This window comes from Phocoena phocoena, chromosome X, assembly GCF_963924675.1.
Source record: "Phocoena phocoena chromosome X, mPhoPho1.1, whole genome shotgun sequence".
Taxonomy (NCBI): domain Eukaryota; kingdom Metazoa; phylum Chordata; class Mammalia; order Artiodactyla; family Phocoenidae; genus Phocoena; species Phocoena phocoena.
Genome location: NC_089240.1, coordinates 67938619 through 67961010, shown reverse-complemented (window position 1 = coordinate 67961010; position 22392 = coordinate 67938619). Strand labels below are relative to the sequence as shown.

Below are 22392 nucleotides of genomic sequence, written 5' to 3'. Positions count from 1 at the left end.
GACATATTTTATATTTTCTACTCGCTCCATGTTATATGAAGAAAAGAGACTAAAAAGTAAAGGCTTAGAAGTAACTTAATAAAATTCTCCTTTGTTTTTGCTTTTTCTGTGGGGGGAGGAGGCGAATTTCTGCTTTATTGTAAATCTTCTGTCCTTTTGTGTTGCTGTAGGGTTCAGATGACTGTTTGGTGAAAATTTGGGCAACAGATGATGGGCGCCTTCTTGCTACACTTCGAGGGCACTCTGCTGAAATTTCTGACATGGCTGTTAACTATGAAAACACTCTCATTGCCGCAGGCAGCTGTGATAAAGTTGTAAGAGTGTGGTGTCTTCGAACTTGTGCACCAGTTGCAGTCCTTCAGGGACATTCAGCTTCTATTACTTCCATACAGGTAAGAAAAATAAAAAGATACCTCTAGTAGATGTAATAAGAATGAGAATTCTCTTGTTTTTTGTTACATCGTGTGGATTATACAAAGAAGGGCAACAGAAAAATATTGATTTCTTAAGGGCTTTGTCCTTACCTTGCAGACAGGTATTTTTTAAAGTTCCCTTTTCATATAAATCTGTTCCCTTTAGAAATAAGTAAAAAGGTCATTGAAAAGTTTTTTCAAATGTAGTGTAAGACATCTTCTTTATCTCATTTGTATTTGTGAAGAAGGGAAAAGACGGAATTGCCTTAAGGAACAACACCAGTACCTTTTAGGCAGGATATAAGTAGCTTCTAATTTGAATATTGGCATACTTTGTGTTAATATTTAATGCAAAATGTTTATCAGTTCAGATTTTGTGTGTGTGTGTGTGTGTGTGTGTGTGTGTGTGTGTGTATGCGTAGTTTAATATTAGGGAAATTTTTATTCTTAGTTTCAGTCATTTCTTATTTCAACTAGATGTTTGACATACAATACATTGAGTTTTTAAATATTTGTCCATATAGTGTTTTTACCAGATGTTGGTAGTGAAAGTCCTGGATACTCCCCAAAGAACTTTGTTCTCTTCTTTGTGTTGACAGCAAAACAGAGGAATCCTTCTGACACTGTCTTTTATTTTGGTCAAGCAGATTACTTTTGTGGATGAGATAATTACTCCCATTCACTTTTCTTTGTTCTTTAATCACTAATAAATATGCCAATCAGTTTTTTGTGTTATTTAAATAATATATAACCTGTTTATGAGGCCCTAGCAAGAATTAGATTCAACATATATTGGATTTGAACATTTTTATGTCAAATTTTTGATTAGTTGAAATTATTTTTTGGATTTTGTTTTGGAATATTACTAGTTACTTGTGTTCCCACCATCCTATCTGACAGACTGTTTCTGGAATTTGGAGATAGTCTCATACAACATAAAAAATATGAATATTTGTTTATACTGGAAATGTTTATGGAACTGTTTGGCTCCTTCATTGTTTCATTTGCTAGTTTCTGTCTCATTTGATTTATGTGTGTAAGTGCCCTAGAGATCCATGGACCTCTTTGTTATTTTTTTTGTTCTACAAATGAATTTTTTTTTTTTTTGCGGAACGCGGGCCTCTCACTGTTGTGGCCTCTCCCGTTGCAGAGCACAGGCTCTGCTGGACACACAGGCTCAGTGGCCATGGCTCATGGGCCCAGCCGCTACGTGACATGTGGGATCTTCCCAGACCGGGGCACGAACCCGTGTCCCCGGCATCAGCAGGCGGACTCTCAACCACTGTGCCACCAGGGAAGCCCTATTTTTAAAATTTTTAATTTAATTTTTATTTATTTATTTGGCCGTGCTGAGCGGCTTGCAGGATCTTAGTTCCCCGACCAAGAATTGAACCTGGGCCATGGCAGTGAAAGCTCCGAGTCCTAACCATTGGACTGCCAGGGAATTCCCTATTTGGGATTTTTAAAGCTCACGAGCATGCTAGAGACCCTGGTTTGATTTTCAACCTTTTCCTGTGTCCCAGGTATCAGGAGCCTAGTGGCTTTTCCCTTCTCTGATTCTCTTCTGAGGACCTGTAAAATACTGAGAGTTAGAGCCTGAGAATCCTACATGATAAAGACCATCAGATAGTAGTCATACTTTAAATTGGCAACTCAAGTATATTTTTTTAATCTCTTTTTTCCACAATGATACATACAGACATTTGACCTATTTTATGTTATCCATCAAAACACATGAAGATGATTTAAATTTAAGAATGGTGAAATTTCTATCATACTTCATTGAAATTAGAGTTTAAAGTAAAATGTTAAAACCCCATACTTAGACATTAACTTCCTTATCACTGTTTTAGACTTACTTCTGATGCATGCCTTTTTCATGTGAACTATAAAAAATTTATATGGTTGCTATATAAGCGTGTATTCAGCAGATTTGTAATGATTTAACTAGTAATGACTTTGTTTTTTCTCCATTAAAAGTAGTAAAATAATAATATTAAAGTGTGATGTTGAATAATTTTAAAATAATTATCTTTAGGGCTAAAATATTTTATCCTAAATTCAATGAATGACTTTTCTAGTTTTTTGATATTTTCAAATTTTATAAGGTATTCATTAATCTAGGAAATTTAAATAGCTAATTTCTTGAAACTGAAATTAAGCTTGAACATGAAAGGTTTCTATTTTAATTAAATTTTCTTTTCCAGTTTTGTCCATCAACTAAAGGCACAACCAGATACCTCACTTCTACTGGTGCTGACGGAACTATCTGTTTCTGGCAATGGCATGTAAAAACAATGAAGTTTAAGTAAGTTTAAAATTGGGTTAGAAATTTTTCTTTATCACTTTGAGAGATTCTTGATAGTCCATGTATGTAAGTATATAAATTTATATATGTATGAGTGTGTATGTACATATCCATACCTACTTCAATTAGATGTTAGAGATTTTAGAATAAATTTTTTATGAAACCAATGTTGAAGAGACTATTTAATTTATACACAAAATTTTGATAAGGAGTATTTGTTTCATTTCTTACTCTGGTAAGAACACTTTGAACCTTTCTTCATGATGGTAGTAAGTAACATGGTAATTTCTTTGTAAAGCTAACATAATTATACTGATAGCATAAAGTATATTTGTAAGTTTAAATGTTAACTTCAATAATGGGAATAGCACTTACTACTTCAGTTTTGTGGTTTCTATAATATTGATGATAAATCTGTCAATATCTAGCAGTGTGCTAAAATTCTTGCACATTAAATGAACATGATGAAAAATAAAAACATTTTACTTTTCTCTTAGAGATCGCCCAGTGAAATTTACTGAGAGATCTAGACCTGGAGTTCAGATATCTTGTTCATCTTTCAGCTCTGGTATGTGTAAAAATTGAATGTTTTGAGTATCTAAAATATTGAATAATCCAGTTATAAAAGATTTTTCAACTGTAAAATATTTTTTAATTTTGTGGAGAAAAAATGCATATGTTTGAGAATTAATGGAAACATGCTAAAAATGCGAACAATATGTTATAATAGACCTTTGTAGACTCTAATTAACATGTAATAGATTTTGAGTTGTTTTCTTATTTACAATTAATATGTTTTTATATAATACAGAATTTAGTTGGTAAAAAGTACAGCCTTCCCCCAATACTCATACACAATTCAACACTAAAATCCTGCCCTGACTTTTCAGAAAACATGTACAGTGGCTCCATGTAGAAGACATGTTCACAGTATGTAAACAGTGCTTTTCTACTGCTAAGGATTATGTGCTGGTTAACCTTTTCTTTTTTGTTGTGGTAAAATATAACACGAAATTTACCATTTTAAGAACTTTTTTTAAGTGTACAGTTCTGTGGCATTAAGTATATTCACATTGTTCTACATACATTACCACCATCCATCTCTAGAATTTTTTTCATCATCCCAAAAGCTGCTGAGTTTTCACACTCAACTACTGTAGCCACTATACAGAGAATTGTAGATATAGGTTATTTTATAAATAATTTTGGAAATTATGTTTTTACATAAAATATGAAGAAATGAATTCCTCAATGCCTTTAATGTTTATGATCCAAAGGCCTGTATTTAGTGTATAGTTGGTGGATTTTTGTTGGGTGAATGGTATAGTTGTTCTTTAAATATTCCTCTTGTTTTTCTTGAATTTTACTTATTTTTCCTCAGAAATGTTAATATGTCTTTAATGGTTAGAAAATAACCTTATGTTTCTTGAAGGCTTTTTAATTAACAAGGTAATGTATAACTAAGGAAGCCATCAGAGGGTTTTTAAAATTCTTTGGTACAATGTTTGTTTGTTTTTTAATCCTCTAGGTGGTATGTTCATTACAACAGGTAGCACCGACCATGTGATTAGAATATATTATTTGGGTTCTGAGATCCCTGAGAAAATTGCTGAATTAGAGTCACATACGGTAAGAACAAAATGAGAAACTTAAATATGTTGCTTTCTTTTTAAACACCCCTGGAAAATTGGTTTTATTTCTTCTTTTCCAATCTTTACCCTAATTTAATATAGATTGGTACTGAAACCTATATGGTAAGATGTCTCTTTAGTAATGAAGATCAGTGTGAAATTCTGGATTTAGTATGGTTGTAGTATTTAAGACAATTTCTACCTGACTGTATGGGAAGGGAAAAATATATATTACAGTAATAATTTACAAAAATCCTCTTCTAGCTTGCTTTATTTTATTAATTATATAAGTGTTTGTTACTTCGAAGCCTATACACTTATTAAAAGACACATTAAAGTATGTCTTAGGAAAAAATTCTTTTTACTGAATTTAGCTCATTGATCTTAGTTTGATTATTTTGAGAATGCCATCAGACTCCTGAAATCTAATCCCATTTAGTTATCAAAAACATCCTTCCATACAGGGGACAATTTTATGCTGGGGTGACAGCCATTGGTGCCTGGCATTTTTCCTCCCAAGCTCTTTCCACTCTCCTGTGACATTTTCAGGAATCTTGGAGCCACTACTGTTTATTCAGATCCCTGTGTACCTTTCACTTCTTCCTTCTGTTTATTTCCTTACCTTCTCCAGGTAATTACTTACTGTTGAATATGGGAGTATTTCTGTTTCAGCTCACTGTATATCTCATGTTCCTCATTGTCAAAGCTGTATAGTCAGCATTTGAAAGTACTCAGCTTTACAAGTCTTACTGTTACTGTTCCTACTACTATTGACACTTTATTTGGAATAGTATTAGTACATATCAATAAAACACACATAATTTCCCTGAAAGATGACTTTTAAAAAAAGATATTTTGTGAGTTCCAGAATCAATCATGTTCCTGAAATTTGTAGTAAAAGAGACCCCTGTTAGAAACCTTTTCCTTGAGCTTTTGGAAACAGCCTCCTGCTTTTGTCTTACCATATAAACATAATTGGATATTCTCCTTATGAAAAGTTACTGAACCTAGCTGAGCTCTCACCTTGCTGTTACTTATTCCTAGATACTAAAATCCTGGAATATTATGTAAATTGTGAAAGAGAAAAACTTAGGAAATATATAAAGATCTCAATCTGAGACTATCCAGTGGGAAAAATCCACTTGTGCTAGAGCACACAAAGGAGGCATCTTTACAGTTACCACCCAAGCAAGGTGTGTATACAGTGCAGTCAAATTTATTGAGAGCTGAGAGAGGAGGAGGTAATAAATGAATGGGAAATAATTGAGGGGGGGAAAGATGAAGAAAAACTGATTGGTAGGGTTTTTTTGGCAAGGGCCTAGCTAAGAAAAAATCAGAAAACTTAAACATTCCCTGTTGAAATCGGTGGCGGCTGTTAGTCATTGAAAGTAAGATGTCCTTCCAGAACATCTAAAATCAGTTATTGCAACTGGCAGTGAGAATCCCGAATCTGTCAGATAAATACTCAGTGAAATCATGGAACAGTGTGAATCACAGATACATCTGAACATATGAAGACGGTTTGATACGTTTTTAAAATGAAAAAATAAATACGAAGACATTTAATATCTGAGCTTTTTATTAAAAATTAAGTTCAAATAAAAAAATAATTAAAAAATTAAGTTCAAGTGTAGTTCAATAATTGTGGTTTGTCAAAATGTTTACAACATTTGAAGGTACATTACTATAATATAATCACTACAATGCACATTATATTTGTAAAAGTATAGTTTAGTCATTGTAAAGGAAGGTTCAAACAACAGTATCTAAATTATAGAACCTAAAGACGGTCAAATGAATTCATTGTAAAATAATTAAATAAACCATGTAAGAAACAGGACATTATTGATTTGTTTTCTAAAATTAAAAAAAAAAACGTTAAGTGAGGAATTTAATTCAACTACTATTAAATGAATTTTTTTAAGTTGGCATTTTAGATTAGTGTGCTATCTTATTATGGGGAATATAATAAACTGTCATCTATTCAGAACTATCTGTCTCTTGAGATTATGGTTTAGAAACAGGTTTGCTTATGTCTGGTTTGTCTCAAATTACTGCTGATAAGTATTCCTCCTTAGTTAATGTATTGTTTCAGCCTTCATTAATTTTTTAAAGAAAATTAGAGGGTTTTTTTAAAGAAAATTATAGCATTAAAAAATCTACTCCATGATACTTTCATATGTGAATATGACGGGAAGAGTACTTTATTCATTTTAAAAATAAATTAATTCTAACCAAAAATCTATTGTTTTATGTTTTAGGACAAGGTTGTTGCTGTTCAGTTCTGTAACAATGGAGACAGGTAACTATGTAGTACATATCTATATAAACAGATGTTTCACATATTTTACCTGTACTTCTTCAGAAAACACTACTTCTACTACATTTTTTTTTTCTGTTCAGTCACTTAGGCTGAAAGCCCTTGTTTGTCTTTGATGACATGCTTACCCCAGCTCTTCTAAGCTCCCATCTAAGTAGTAGCCATAGTCTATCAGTTCTTCCTTTATTAGTGATTTTCCTTTTTCCATTTCTGTTATCACCCATCTTAGTCAAGAATTCCATTATTTGACCCATTACCTTCAGTTTTCTTTTCCCTTCTAAATGTATCTTGTCCATCTCTGTCAGATGAACATTGCCCTGTTCAGAAATCTTTAGTGTTTTCTCTTTGTTTATAGAACTCAAATGTTTTAGCCTGGCATTCAGAATTCTCTTCAACTTGACTTAGACCTACATTCTTTTCTTATCTACTATTACCCGTTTAAATACTTAGATCCAGCCCAATTGATTTAGTCATCATTATTATTACATCCCATATACATTCTGTTATCCATTCTTTCACTTATACTTTAACCTCACACCAGAAATAATCATACCCTACTTCCTTTCACTCCTTTTCTATCCCGCCTATGTCCTCCCTCTCCCTTCTTCTCTCCTTCCTTTTTATTTTCCTTCTCCCTCCTGTCTCTTTTTCTTCTCTAAGTTCTATCTTCCTTTTAAGGTTCATACCCTACCTGAAGCCTTTCCTGACTGCTTGAGATTTTATCTGTCTTTTCTTCCTTTGAGCATCTGTATCGCTTACTGTCTCTACTACTCATATGATACACAATTTCCTATGTCTGTAAACTCAGAAATTATATACAGGTATTCATGTACCCTCTCAAATGTCTGGTCCCCAGAAGGTGATAATCTTCTGCCCTGGCCTAGAAATTGACCTAGAATAGATTTAAAAATTCAACCACTTAGCATAAATTTGTATCCTTATCTGTCTATAAAGACTTTATGTGGGTGACCATGTTTTATTATTAAATATTTTTCAAACACTGGGTGATTACTATGATGAATGTGTTCATCTTTGTTAAATGCGAGAGTAAATAATGATGGTCCACAAGAGTGATGTGTTTATTAGGAATGAAAAATCCTTAAAATAATTTTTAAGTTGGTTTATTGCACCCTACTGAGCTATAAACTGGAAGGTTTGTACAGCTACTATTCTTTCATTCTAGGAGTATATGAATTTTTTAATTCTTTGCCTTTTTCCTTAAATGAGAAACATTATTTTATCTTAATTATTTATGTGGCCAGTAAATACATCAAAAGATGTCCAATTTTACTAATAATCAGAGAAATACAATTTAGAATAACAGTAACAATTTTTTCCTTTCAGAATGACAAGATATTGAAGAATGATAACACCCGATATTGACAAGGGTTTAGGGAAAATAGACACTCCCCCACAGCCTTGATGATACCGTAAATTGTTTTTAAAAAAACTTTTCAGGGAAATAATTTGGCAGTATGTCAAAAGCTTTCAAAATGTGCCTACCCTGAAGGGGGAATATAAGGGAGAAAAGATTCAGGAAGAGAGTATAAATTCTTCATGAAAGAGTCCTTTATACTGTTATACTAGGAAAATGTCATTGATTTGACAGCTCCCAGTGTGTGCATCTGTGGCCAAACCTGAAGCTGAGACAGAATAAAGCTTTTCTTTCTTTAAAAAAAAAATGTGCCTACCCTTTGACTCAGCAAAGATATATATATATAAGGTTTTACAAAGATGTGTATAGAGATATTCATCACAACATTATTTATAATGGCAAAGACTGGAAACAGTAAAAATATTCATCATTAGGAGGTTAATTAAATAAATTTTGATACATCCGTATTGTTGAACATTTATTGAAAGTGATGGTAGTTTTTATATTTGTAAACATAGAAATATATCTACAAAATACAGTTGACCCTTGAAAAGCATAGGTTTGAACTGTGCAGGTCCACTTATGCAGATTGTTTTTCAATAAATACATTAGAGAAAGTTTTGGAGATTTGTGACAATTTGAAAAAACTCAGACAAACCACGTAGCCTAGAAATATCAAAAAATTAAGAGAAAGGTATGTTATGAATGTATAAAATATATGTAGATACACATATAACACACAAAATAAGTGTTAGTCAAGTGTTTATGTTATTGGTAATTCTGGTCAACAGTAGGCTCTAATAGTATTTAACTTTGGGGGAGTCAAAATATACACGCAAAGTTTTGATTGTGTGGCAGTGTGGGGGTCGGTGCCTCTAATCCCTACATTGTTCAGGGGTCAAACTGTACACTTAAAGAAAAACATTATAAAACATTATATGTAGTGTAATTCTATTTTCTGTAGGGGGAATGTCTAAGTATATATATATATATGTCTTTAATAAAGTCTGAAAGAATAGAAACTAAATTATGAACAGTGATAGATTTATAGGTTAATGAATGTATTTTTATAACAGTTTTATTGAGATATATTCCACATAAAATTCAATGTTTTTAGTATATTCATAGGGTTGTGCAACCTTCACTATGATCAATTTTATTATTTTTTAATTGAAGTATATTTAATTTATAATACTGTACTAGTTTCAGGTGTACAACATAGTGATTCAATATTTTTATAGATTATACTCCATTTAAGGTTATTACAAAATAATGGCTATATTTCTTCATGCTGTACACTATATCCTTGTTGCTTATCTGTTTTATACATAGTAGTTTGTATCTCTTAATCCATATCCCTAGAACATTGTCATCACCCTAAAAAGAATTCCCATATTATACCCTTTAGCTTTCAATCCCCAATCTTTTTACACCTCCACCCTCAGCTCTGAACAACCATTAATCCACTTTTTTGTTTTTATAGATTTGCCTATTCTGGATGTTTCATGTTAATGGAATCATACAATATTTGGTCTTTTGTGACTTTTTCCACTTAGCATAATGTTTTCAAGATTCATCCATGTTGGAGCATGTATAAGAATTGGAGTCCTTTTTGTGGCTGTCCAGTATTCGATTGTATGGATATACGACAATTTGTTTATCCATTTATCAGTTGATCGACATTTGGGTTGTCACCACTTTTTGGCATATAATGAATAATGTCATGAATATTTGTGTACAAGTTTTTGTGTGGACTTATGTTTTCATTGCTCTTGTATATTTATGGGGGAGTAGAATTGCTGAGTCATATGGTACTGTTTATCATTTTGAGGAACTGCCAAACTGTTTTACAAAGTGTACCATTTTTATTCTCCGCAGAAGTATATGAGGATGAATGTATTACTTTTATAATTAGAAAAATAGTGATTTCCATTTTAGAGGGAGGTAATAAGGATATTTTAACTGTTTCTTTGCAGTTTAAGATTTGTTAGTGGAAGTAGAGATGGAACGGCAAGAATTTGGCAATATCAGCAACAAGAGTGGAAGAGTATAGTGCTAGATATGGCTACTAAAATGACTGGGTAAGATTGGATGTTAGATATTTTAGTGGTTCTCATATGGTATAGTATGTTTTACATTATTGAATTCTATTTAATTATGAAAATAAATATCTTTTTAATTTGGAGTTAATTGGTAGATGTGAAGTTTGCATCTGTATATAGTCTCTAAGCACTATTGCCTTTTGCTGTTGGTGGACAGATTGGATGATAGGAACATAGCTGACTTATTGAAAGTTCTGGTCTCTTGTGATCCAAAGGTCTCTGTGCTTTACTAATGCCCATATAATCATTCTCTGCCCTGATTTTGTATGAGTCATTTTTTATATCTATTTATACTATTTTCTACTTTGAGGATTGCCCCTATTAAATGTCATCATATGTTTAGATATTTCTCTGACTTACTGAGGATACCTTTATGTTTCATATTGCTAACATTCCTACTTGACATTATAAATACAATTAATCAGAATTCTGTTTCATCATCTTCACTGTTCATTGGAAGATATATAATTCCTCTTTAGGATACTGCAATTCCTTTAGGGTATGACTGGGAAATTAATTATCTTCCCATTAATAACAATATAGAACCAACTTTGTGGTCATAGTCAGTTACTGATAATGTCATTCAATTAAAGCAAAAGTTACTGAATTTCTTACTGCTTTTTTATAAGACCTTTTAGTTTCAAAAATGAATATTTAAGAATAAAGTGTCCATTATATGGTTTCTTCATATTTTCTGGTAGCCCAATCTAACCTTGTACTTTATTTTCCAAGGTATCTGCAGATTCCTTTCTAATTTCACTTTTTTGTTCTCGTTCTCATGTAACTAACTATAAAATTTTTGTCATTTTATGGGTTTTTTTCCTCCCTAAAATAAGCTTATGGGTATTGCCCTATGTGTTACTCTTATTATTTTATTTCATTAATAGTTAAAAGTATAGTTTAGGAGTTTTTAATTTAAAAAGTTGCATGCTTCTGGAGAGATTTTTGCCATAATTTGCTCTGTTAGATGCACCTTTGTTCAAAATTTATGAACCTGATATCATTTTGTTTAGGAATAATTTGCCATCTGGAGAAGACAAGGTCACTAAACTTAAGGTGACTATGGTGGCCTGGGATCGCTATGATACCACAGTTATTACTGCAGTGAACAATTTCCTTTTGAAAGTATGGAATTCTATCACAGGCCAACTTCTTCATACTTTATCCGTAAGTATTCTATTTTTGGAATAATTAAAATGGTCAAAAAGGGCATTATTCTAGAAGACAGGAAATTTAAGTGTTCTAGTTTACTTTCTATGGCTTACTGTCCTTTGGAGAATTAATTATTCAAGGTACCTCTGTTGACATATCAACAAAATAGGGATGGCACATGGTGTAGCTGCTAAAAGCAAGTATGAAAACTTCTTAAGATCCTTTCCAAGTCTGATATTTATTTACGCATTATGTTATCATATGTGGTCAAGTGTATGTAAGTTATTTTGTTTTTAGCGTGAGTTGGGATTTTTTGTTGTTAATGTTTTAAGGGTAGAGCTGACTTTATTTTAACAAGGGTAACCTGTATTCTACCTTTGGGGATTAGTTTATGCAAGAAGTAGAGGTAAGAGGAAGAAGTAGGAGAAAATGGTGTCTTTCCTTCTTTCTTTTAAAAAAAGGAATTTGTCATAGTTGAACTCTACTTAAAAGCCTATTTCCTATCTGCTTCAATTATCGATTCATAAGTACTTTCAGAAGGGCCAAGTGATTGCCATATGGTTTACACAGTAGTAAATGATAGGGACTAGATACCAATTCTCATGACTCATTTCTTTGTTGTATGCCATAGTATCATCCTTATTTGATGCCTATGTGAGATAATCTTTTCTAAGGCCTCGGAGGTTTCTAAAGATTTGTTTAATTTTGGGAGGATTTGCAGTTGATCTTTCATATACCTCCCAAGTCCTCCTTCCTAAGTAAAACCCTAACACTGTGTTAGGGGAGTTTTAGATTCTTCCTTTTATCTGTTAAATCAATACTTATCTCATTCTGGCTCTCCCTGTTCCCTGATACAAGTTTCTATTAATATGTGTGGAAAAACCTATACTGTTTGCTTTATTACTTACTAGGAAATGTTTGTCTATGTCAGCACAGTCCAATAAAAATATAATATGAGCCATGTATATAATATTAATTTTCCTAGTAGCCACAATAAAAAAGTAAAATGTAACAGGTAAAATTAATTTTAATAATATATTTTATTTAACCTTGTATATCTAAAATAGTAACATTTGAACATGTAATTAATATGATATATTAATGAAATTGTTCACATTTTTTCATACTAAATCTTTGAAATCTATTGTGTATTTTACAATTATAGAACATCTCAATTTGCACTAGCCACATTTCAGATGCTTAGTAGCCACATGTGGCCAGTGGCTGCAGGTCTTTATCTCTAAAAATCACAGCTTCAAAGGCCATGTTGTAGCCATTGGTTTTATAAAATTCTGTCTTAATAAATATCTTAATTTAGAGTTCTCTTTAGTGGTACACTTCCCATGGGCTGACTCATGGGTCATCTGTTTCCAGTGAATTTTAATGAGGAAATTTTAGAACAGACTATTTTTAGTCCTTGTAACAGTCAAATCTGCTTAGTTTTGGTATAGAATTTATGTTTTATGTGTTAACAATTTGTATGTCAGGGTCTTAACTAGGACGTAAAGTTCTTCCATTCAGCAAATACTTACTGAGTATCCACTGTGCCAACCGTTGAGTTAGGAGTAAATGTTAAATTAAAGGGTCCCCATCCTCCTGGAGTTTACAGCTTATAAATAAATTTTTAAAAAAGAAACAAGCATTTAATAAGTAAATGCTAAGAAAGAAAAGTGCAAAGCAAGTTTCTAATAGGATGACCAAACCTGGTCTGGCAGGTTCAGAAAAAGCTTCCTGAGGAAGTGAAGTTTGGGTTAAGATTTGTAGCTCTCAGCCTAGATGTCACCTCCTTGACAAGGCCTTCCCTGATCAAACAATCTAGAGTAGCCTCCCAGTCATTGTCTTGCTTTATTTTCATCATAGTGTTTATCACTACCTGATATTTTCTTATTGTGTTTATTTGTTTGTTTATTTTCTGTCTCAGTGTGGTCAATAAATATTTGGTAAATTACATATGTGAGAAGGTTGAAAGGTCCCTCTAAGAAGAGGAAAACGCATGTACAAAGGTCTTGAGGTAGAAAGGAGGAGAAAGAAAGCCAATTTTTGGCTACAGCACAGAGAGCAGAAAGAGTGTCACCCCATAGGACTGGAGAAATGGACAGGGGCCAGACCATACAAGGTCTTGCAGGATCTATCCTGATACCAACAGGATACCATGGAAAGATTTTAAAGCAAAGGAATAGCATGCCTTTGCTATTGCTTTTGAAAAATACCCTGTAATTCTTGCAATAGAGTAGAGAGAATAGATTGGAATGAGATAAGAATGACTCTGGGTACACTGTAGGATTCTGTGATAGGATGGGCCATGATGATAATTTGGATTGTGTGGTAGTGGTGGAAATAGAGGTGTGCTTGATAAATAAAAATAGGGCAGATGATAAATCTTAAGACATTACTGAAGCTGACTAGGTTTTGTTTCCCATGACCCAGTGACTATGTCATTTTGGCCAAAAATGCAACCCCCTATTTAAAAGCCTCTCTTTCCTAATGTACATTAATGTAGTTGTATCACTATCATTTGAGTTTAACAGTGTAATTTTATTATTTACTGGTTAGGAAACTGAGAAAGTATTTACTATAGCAAATTGGATATTCAGCAAGAGATTTTGTTATGATAAATAAATAAGATCTTTGGTAGTCATTGGGAAAAAGTTTTGTGATAATATTTATTGTAATAGATTTTACCTCCTCATCTTCCACTTTTCATTTTGAGCCATTCTGAAGTTACTTTTATATTTTTGTCCATAATGGTAATATGGTAGGATACTCTATTTTTGTATACAATGATTTGGGATAAAATGCACTTTTTAGGTTCACAATATATGATCATTTCTAGAAGCCCCTGATGTGTAATATGCTGACGTGTTCCTAAGTGAAATCCAATTTCAGGATGTCCTGCATGTTTTTCTAAGACTTTGAGCCTATTGTTAAAGATGTACTCTCTAGTCAGGAGTTTAGGAAAATCAACAATGATCTAAATCAGGTTTTGGCAAACTTTTTCTTTAAGAGGCCATATAGTAAATATTTTAGGCTTTGCAGGCCGCATATGGTCTCTGTTGCATATTCTTTCATTTTTTACAACCTGTTAAAAAATGTAAAAACCATTTTTAGCTCTCAGGCTGTATTGTATGTCCAGAAACATCCCGGGGCTAGATTTGGCTTGAAGTTTATAGTTTGCAGACTCCTGTTCTAAGGTCTATAGAGATACTGATATTACTTGATTTATTGTCAGGGAAACATATGAGCATTGGTTTTCAAACTTATTTTTTTTTTAGCAGCAAACCCATTTTTCAGATAGCATATTAGATGAAACCTTCAACTATAAAATAGATAAAGGTAAAAAGGACAAACTATAGCTTGTTTGAATATATCATGGGGCCTCCCACGATACAATATGAATACCAGTGATAGAGAGTGCTGGATGAAGAATAATGAAGGTTTGTCTGTTATCACTATGTTAGAATTGGGTGTTAATAAAAGATTCTGTTTGTCACATATTTTTTAACCTTTTAATAGCAGAGTCCTAGAAATAAGAATTCCACTTCAGGGACCTGGTTAATGAACTGTAACTGATTTTGACTGTCTTTATTTTAAACACCTTTTCAGGTCTTCTCTCTATTGAATATTTTATGAAATCAGCATTTAAATATATAAGGAACTCTAAACTGTTTCTTATAGCATGCATGTAGTAAATGCTGTTAAATTTGCATACATGAATTCATCTGAATCAGATTGATAGCATACTCCCGAGATCTTTTAATCAAATAAGCCAGATACTCAGTGTTGCTTTTCATTTTTAACATTGATTTTGTCACAGGGACATGATGATGAAGTATTTGTTTTGGAAGCACATCCATTTGATCAAAAGATCATACTTTCGGCAGGTCATGATGGGAACATTTTTATTTGGGACCTTGACCGGGGGACCAAAATTCGGAATTATTTTAACATGGTAAGGTAAATCTATGCTTAGTTGATATTAAAACAGACTTCTCTTATGTGACAATTTGGTAATTAAAGTATACTTAGTGCCAAGGAACCTCTTGTCATCTGTTTAAATCCATGTAATAACTTAGAGAATGACTCAAGACCCAAGAGTAAGGCCAGTTGAGAATTATGCCTTTCAGGGTGTCTCTGTTATTGTGGTGGTAGCACCTTCCAGATTCTTGTTCCCAGCTCTTAATTCTAGAAACTCAAATTTAATAAGCATTTGGAGCTAACACTAACCAAAATCACAAAAAATGTTAATGTTTAAACTATAATCCTAATTAATGAATCACAACAGTAACTGTATTGTATCTGTCATTGGTAAGCCCCATATAGCTTAGTTAGTAATCAGAAAGCTGTTTGGCACACATGGAATTGGAGATATGGATACTTCTAAGATATATTTCATACAAACTATGGAAAAATATGGTCAGCCATTCTCTTCTTCCAGTAGAACACCCTCCTGTGGTGATGAGAATACTCATATTCACCATATTTAGTGTTCCTTTCTGAAGAATAGTTCTGACTAAACGTTTCTAAATTGTTGGCCTTTGAGCTCCCTTTTATAGGCTTTATACAGATTCAGAGTGTTAATAATAACCCTCTGCCTTGTGTTAGTGAGATTGATTTGTGTACTTTAATTTTAGGATGGTTCTTTTAAAACTTGCATTACAATTTAAATATGAAGATAATATCTTGACTTTGCTGAGATAGTGCCTTTGTCAATTTGGTTGTGTTTAGGTCTTTTTTATTCTCCTCAGTCATTCATGCAGTTCTTCTTCAGAAATGACATTGCTAGTAATGTTTGTTGCGAAATTCTCCCTAATTTCTTTTAGAGCTTTACTATTACAGTAGGGTTCTGGCTACAGAAGTCAGAGAGTACATTGGCATGTTGATGCATCACAGAATCCAAGATATTAGCAAGCAGAAGCTATTGACCACTTATTATTTTAAAATTACCTCTTAAGATGACTTAAAGTGACTCTTTTAAATTTCAGATTGAAGGTCAAGGCCATGGTGCAGTGTTTGACTGTAAATTTTCACCAGATGGAAACCATTTTGCCTGCACTGATTCTCATGGGCATTTGCTGCTTTTTGGATTTGGATGCAGTAAATACTATGAAAAGGTTAGTATATTTAATTTTTGTTGTAGATTGCAATTTTTTATTGTATCATTCATAAATTTTATTTGAAGTATTCCAGTTAATAAGGGTCACTCTGTGTCAATAGATATAAAATAACAAAGTCACCTTTTTTGGTAAAATTTTTCATCACTGACAGAACATAAAGCTTGGCAGTTCAAATTACTATTAAGATATAGGATGATGTAGATATAAAAATTCATTAGGAGGGACTTCCCTGGTGGCGCAGTAGTTAAGAATCCGCCTGCCAATGCAGGGGACATGGGTTCGAACCCTGGTCTGGGAAGATCCCACATGCCACGGAGCAACTAAGCCCATGCACCACAACTACTGAAGCCTGTGCTCTAGAGCCCATGAGCCACAACTACTGAGCCTGCGTGCCACAACTACTGAAGTCCGCACACCTAGAGCCCATGCTCTGCAACGAGAGAAGCCACCGCAATGAGAAGCCCGCACACTGCAACGAAGAGTAGCCCCCACTTGCCACAGCTAGAGAAAGCCCGCACACAGCAATGAAGACCCAATGCAGCCAAAAATAAATAAATAAAATTAAAAATTAAATTAAAAAAATTCATTAGGAAATCCTTTTTCTTAGAACATATTCTCTGTACTGCCTTTCAGGTGTAATAAGAGAACAATTTTATCAGATTACATCCTCTACTTATCCTAAGTTGGGAATAAACAGCTGGTGACTGAATGCTTATTTTCTTGCTTGGCTACTTTACCTATTATTGGTCTTGTTAAAATACTTTGGAAGCTAACTTAATTGGTTTCTTATATTTTAGTAGCTGTGACTTTAGGATAGATTATAGAATCTTGGAGTTGGAAAAGAGCTTAGAATCTTTGAGTTCAGCTCAATACTTGTATCACCTTTGAGTGTCTTTCATGCAATTGATATTTACCTGCCTCACCATTTATATTATACTCCATCTATTCTTATTTGAATAAAAATAAGCAAGAAAAATAGTTATAAAAGTTTGTATTTTTTTGCAACTTAAAAAATAACTAACTTTATCTACTGTGTTGTTGCTTTGCTTCTTCTTATCCTAATTGGAAAAATACAATATTGGAGGGCCAGAAAGTAATATAGATTGTAGAGTTTTGTGGAGAAAAGATAGGATTATGATCTAGGTGATTCACTTCTACCTAGAGGGAACATATGACTATAGAGGACTATAAAGATAATGCAGAAATTATCTGATTTGAAAAACACATGTGCTCTAGGAATGAAAATAAATGCTTATTTATAAATTTCCTGTGCATATTAAATACTAAAAATATGTCATAAAGATTCCAGATCAGATGTTCTTCCATACGGATTATCGACCTCTTATCCGTGATGCCAACAACTATGTATTGGATGAACAAACCCAACAAGCTCCTCATCTCATGCCTCCCCCATTCTTGGTGGATGTTGATGGAAATCCTCATCCCACAAAATTCCAAAGGCTAGTACCAGGACGGGAAAATTGTAAAGATGAACAGCTTATACCACAGCTGGGATATGTGGCTAATGGTATGTTCTCTACAAAATTAAATTTAAAACATTTTGTAAAATGTTATACTTGCTCCTGTTCTCTCTATAATATATCCCCATGCTAAACTCTAATATATATAATATATCCCCATGTAGTAGGTTATACTATATTTTACCTAATACTTTATTAATTTTCAGTTGCATAGAACTTTTTATCTTACCAGAGTACTTTTGCACTGTTTGTCTCACCTGGACACAGATAAATGGACTAGGACAAACAAGAGTATACTCAAACAGAGAATGTGTTGACCTGCTTTCTTAGAACCCTGAACATATGTATGATCCTGTTGTTTATAGTATTGGCTTCTAGTGATGATTAAATGTACTAACTTTAATGTGTCAAGCTTTTATAATTGGTGAAATTCCACTGCTCATAATATTAGTATTCTAATTTGACAGTACATAGTTAATGGACTGAAGAAGAGGAAATTTCAAGAACTACAAACTGGGTAGTGGCTGTTTACCCATCCTCATGTTTGAAATGTAAAGAATTGAGTTTTGGGGTGGGGGATGCTGAGTGTTTAAATAACACTTAACCTTGGAGGATACTGAAGCAGTGATGAGTGTGATGGCAATGTAGCAGAAAAAGACATTGAAATAAGATATTCTCTATTAAAGCAACTCTTCTGGTTGGCATATTTCCCTTAGGTATGGTGCCTCCACACCACCCCCCACACCAGAATGCCTTCATACCTTAGTTTGTTACTTGTAGGTTTTCTTCCAAGTATGAGGTAATGAGTTATTTATTTGCAAATGGAATTTTTTTCCTTTTTTTTTTAATATATTTTGGCTGTGCCATGCGGCATGCGAGATGTTTCCCCGACCAGAAATTGAACCCAGGCCTCCACAGTGAAAGCACTGAATCCTAACCACTAGGCCACCAGGGAACTCCTGCAAATGGAATTTTATATCCTTACTAGGGAATTAAGACTTGACCTTTCTAGAATGAAATGTTGCATATCCTTTTTTATTGTCTCTCTCATAAAGATTTGTAGAGCAATGAAATGGTGTTACACATGTGCCAATAGTTACTTCTTTGATGTCATATTTATTAAATAAGGGGGAAAAGCATGAATATTAATAGGAGGTAAAACTGAAAGCATTTGAATAAAAAAATCTGTAATTCATATTTTACTTCCAATAAGACCTGATCACTTGGCTACTCTACTAGATGCCATTCAATCTGACAAGAGGACAAGATGAAAAATAGGTCTAAGATGTATTTAAGAAAGAAAAAGATCATAGAAGTAAATAAGTTTTTATTCAGATGTAATCATTGAATTTCATTATAAGAAATAATTTCTATACTCATCCATATACTGAGGTATTATCAAAAGAGACAATATTTGGGGCTTCCCTGGTGGCGCAGTGGTTGAGAGTCCACCTGCCGGTGCAGGGGACACGGGTTCGTGCCCCGGTCCAGGAAGATCCCACGTGCCGCGGAGCGGCTGGGCCCGTGAGCCATGGCCGCCGGGCCTGTTCATCTGGAGCCTGTGCTCCGCAACAGGAGAGGCCACAACAGTGAGAAGCCCGCGTACCGCAAAAAATAAATAAATAAATAAATAAATAAATAAAAAGAGACACTATTTGAAAGACCATAATTGATTTCTTTCAGAAAGGAAATTCTCACGAAAGATGCAAAGCATTTTTGGTATTTTCAGTTAAAGTTATTAAAACCTTACTCAAATCTCTACTCCCAACTTTTAGCTTGGAATATTCTATAGAGAAAATTAATTTTTAAATTAATAATTTAATAATTTTTCTTTAAGGTGAGAAGGCTCTCATAATAATGTCTAGTTTGGGGACATTGGTTAAGTTAAACACACAAGCTGACATATTTAAAAGTTCTTTAAAAAATATTTTGTTTGCTATACATTTTATTTTCATTTTAATCCCTTTAAAAATATTTGTCTAGGAACTTATAGATTAAGCTTGATTTTACTATATTTATGGTACACTGAAATGTAAATAATTTTGTGGCTTTATATCTTTGGTCCAATTAAGGTGATGGTGAAGTAGTAGAACAGGTAATTGGGCAACAAACCAATGACCAAGATGAGAGCATTCTTGATGGAATAATCAGGGAGTTACAAAGAGAACAAGATCTGAGGCTAATTAATGAAGGAGATGTTCCACATTTTCCAGTTAATAGATCATATTCTTCTAATGGTGGTAAGTATGTGCATATTTGTAAAAGGTATGATGAATGTACTTTAATTATTTTACCTGTACCAAGTAATTACATGTGAGGAACATTTTAGGTTTTTAAATAAAAGCAACATTTTTGTTAATTTACAGTTGTGATATGATACACTAAAGTGCCATACTCTATCATTTGGGGCTAAAGTGATTTAGCATCTCCTAAGGAATACAGATGGTGTATTTTATTTTATTTTATTTTGTTTTTTGGTTTTTTTTCGGTACCAATAAGTCTTTATTCATTGTATTTTCCCAAGGAAAAGAAGGGGAAGGGGAAAGGGTCAGCATGTGTGTTACAAAATGATAGCAAATGGGAAAGGAAGTACCTGGCACAGCAAAATCAACCAACAAATAAACACTGCCCAGATGGGGTCGCCAAAGCCCAAGGGGGCTCAGCCTCCTGCAGTTCAGTAATGAGGGGAAGGGATGAAGAACAGGTACATGCTTTTCTACCCTCACTCCCTCCCCATAAATTCAAGATTTCACACAAAGTTTTGGTTTCTAGCAGTAAACATGGAGTTACATTCGTCCGTTTCCTATTAAACAATTTTGTGGCCACTTTGACATAAGTTTCTTGCACCTGCATAAAAGTTCCTGAGTGACTTGGCTATACATTCATCTTTCCTTTTGTGGTCTCCCAACCCCACTTTCTACATGGAAGGCCCCCTCGTTGCTCCTCTCTACCCCAGGATTAGAGATTAAAGTAGGTTTTAATCCATCCAAAGACAGCAGTCTGTTTGGCATGAATCAAATCAAGGAATGGTCATGATTCAGGAGATTGAGAACAAGGGATGGTGAGTTCTTAGCTTCTTCAGGATTTTTGCACAAATCATTTAATCACAGACACCCCACAAATTAAACGTATAGGTGTATGGACTATTTTTGGGGAGGGCACGAAGGGGGAAAGAAGAGGAGGTAGGAATACAGTTTTTAGGACAGAAGGTCTTGTTCGAAATAGGAAACGGGGAAGGGGAACACAAAAGAAAGTGTAGTTCAAGATCTCCCACTTCAAGAAGAGGGGCCCCCAAGTTTATGTTTCAGATCTTTTTGGCTGGTGCAGACCTTTTGTCAAAGATGCTTTGGCTATTTTTCTCAATATAAAAAGTTTGTAAATAATAAAACCCCAAAAGAACATGGAGAAGACCAACACATATTTACACAAACTAGGCCACCTAGCAATCACCAAATCAGCTACTTGTGAAGTCCTACGAAGTCCAGACAAATACAATAACTAGAGGGGATCAGACACACATCACCCAATGCATTCTATTGCATTTGCCCCGTTACAACACAGTGAGGTAGGTTTGCAGTGATCTCACAGCATGTAAACGAAACCCCCTTTTCTCCTTTAGCTACCATGACACTAATTACTGCTGCAGCAGGGCAGGACATTGGCTCTGGGAACCACAAAGAAGCTATCACTGATGGTCTCTCTGGAAACCAAGGAGGAAAAGTCCAGAATTGTTAAAGATTAAGGATCTTGTCCTTGCTTCATATATCCATCCCTGGGCAGCTCAAGATGGGTACAGAGGCATCATTCTTAAAACCTGTCCTTACTAACTCACAGTTTTCACAAAAACACATACAATATACCCTGTTGTGTATGTTAGGCCTAGCCCAATCCACTGAAGGATGGACCTGGTATGTAAAGTGAGTCCTATGCCCTGGGATTAGAGGTCTGGAACAGGAATCCTTTATCACACATACAGATGACCTCTGCCTAATCTTGGCTTCCTCTCTCTGCACCTTTTACCTGGCCCAGCCTCTCCTAACCTCTCTGTACCACTTTTTCTGTTCAGACCAATTTCCAATCTTTCAGTAGAAAGAGACCAAGCCATGGGGCAACCCAGTTAAAACCTAGTCTCCCATGAAACATTGAAGATGGAGGGGTTTCAAGAGGACACTGTGGCAGAAAAGCCAGCTCTAATTGGCAAAAATGAGGTAGTTCAATAGGCTATACGCTCCAAATAGTTGTTCTCTCTGGTGATAGAGCAACAAAAAGTATTCCTGCTGTGCAGACCCGGAGCTGCTGCCGACTTATCCCTGTGATTGCTCACGTACCTGAGAACACAGTGCAGGAATGAGGGCCTTAGATTAAAATACACAAAAATACAAAACCAGAATATTTATATTATGAAAAAAAGTTAAAATGCACAAGATACGTCATTCGCACACAGCTAGTGCAGTTGGCATCCTGAAGAAAGTGGGACCCAAGGTACAGTAATCCAA

General features: G+C 34.0%; 1 protein-coding gene across 1 annotated transcript in view; it reads left to right on the top strand.

Moving 5' to 3' along the window:
• Nucleotides 1–22392, top strand: part of BRWD3 (bromodomain and WD repeat domain containing 3) — a 118175-nt gene that overhangs the window by 45946 nt on the left and 49837 nt on the right. Inside the window, exons 8-18 of the mRNA XM_065900921.1 lie at nucleotides 171–392; nucleotides 2621–2721; nucleotides 3219–3289; nucleotides 4250–4350; nucleotides 6614–6654; nucleotides 10024–10128; nucleotides 11163–11316; nucleotides 15116–15250; nucleotides 16284–16412; nucleotides 17718–17943; nucleotides 19969–20136. Of these exons, the coding sequence (XP_065756993.1) occupies nucleotides 171–392; nucleotides 2621–2721; nucleotides 3219–3289; nucleotides 4250–4350; nucleotides 6614–6654; nucleotides 10024–10128; nucleotides 11163–11316; nucleotides 15116–15250; nucleotides 16284–16412; nucleotides 17718–17943; nucleotides 19969–20136 (1453 nt within the window). The remainder of the gene's footprint in view (nucleotides 1–170; nucleotides 393–2620; nucleotides 2722–3218; nucleotides 3290–4249; nucleotides 4351–6613; nucleotides 6655–10023; nucleotides 10129–11162; nucleotides 11317–15115; nucleotides 15251–16283; nucleotides 16413–17717; nucleotides 17944–19968; nucleotides 20137–22392) is intronic.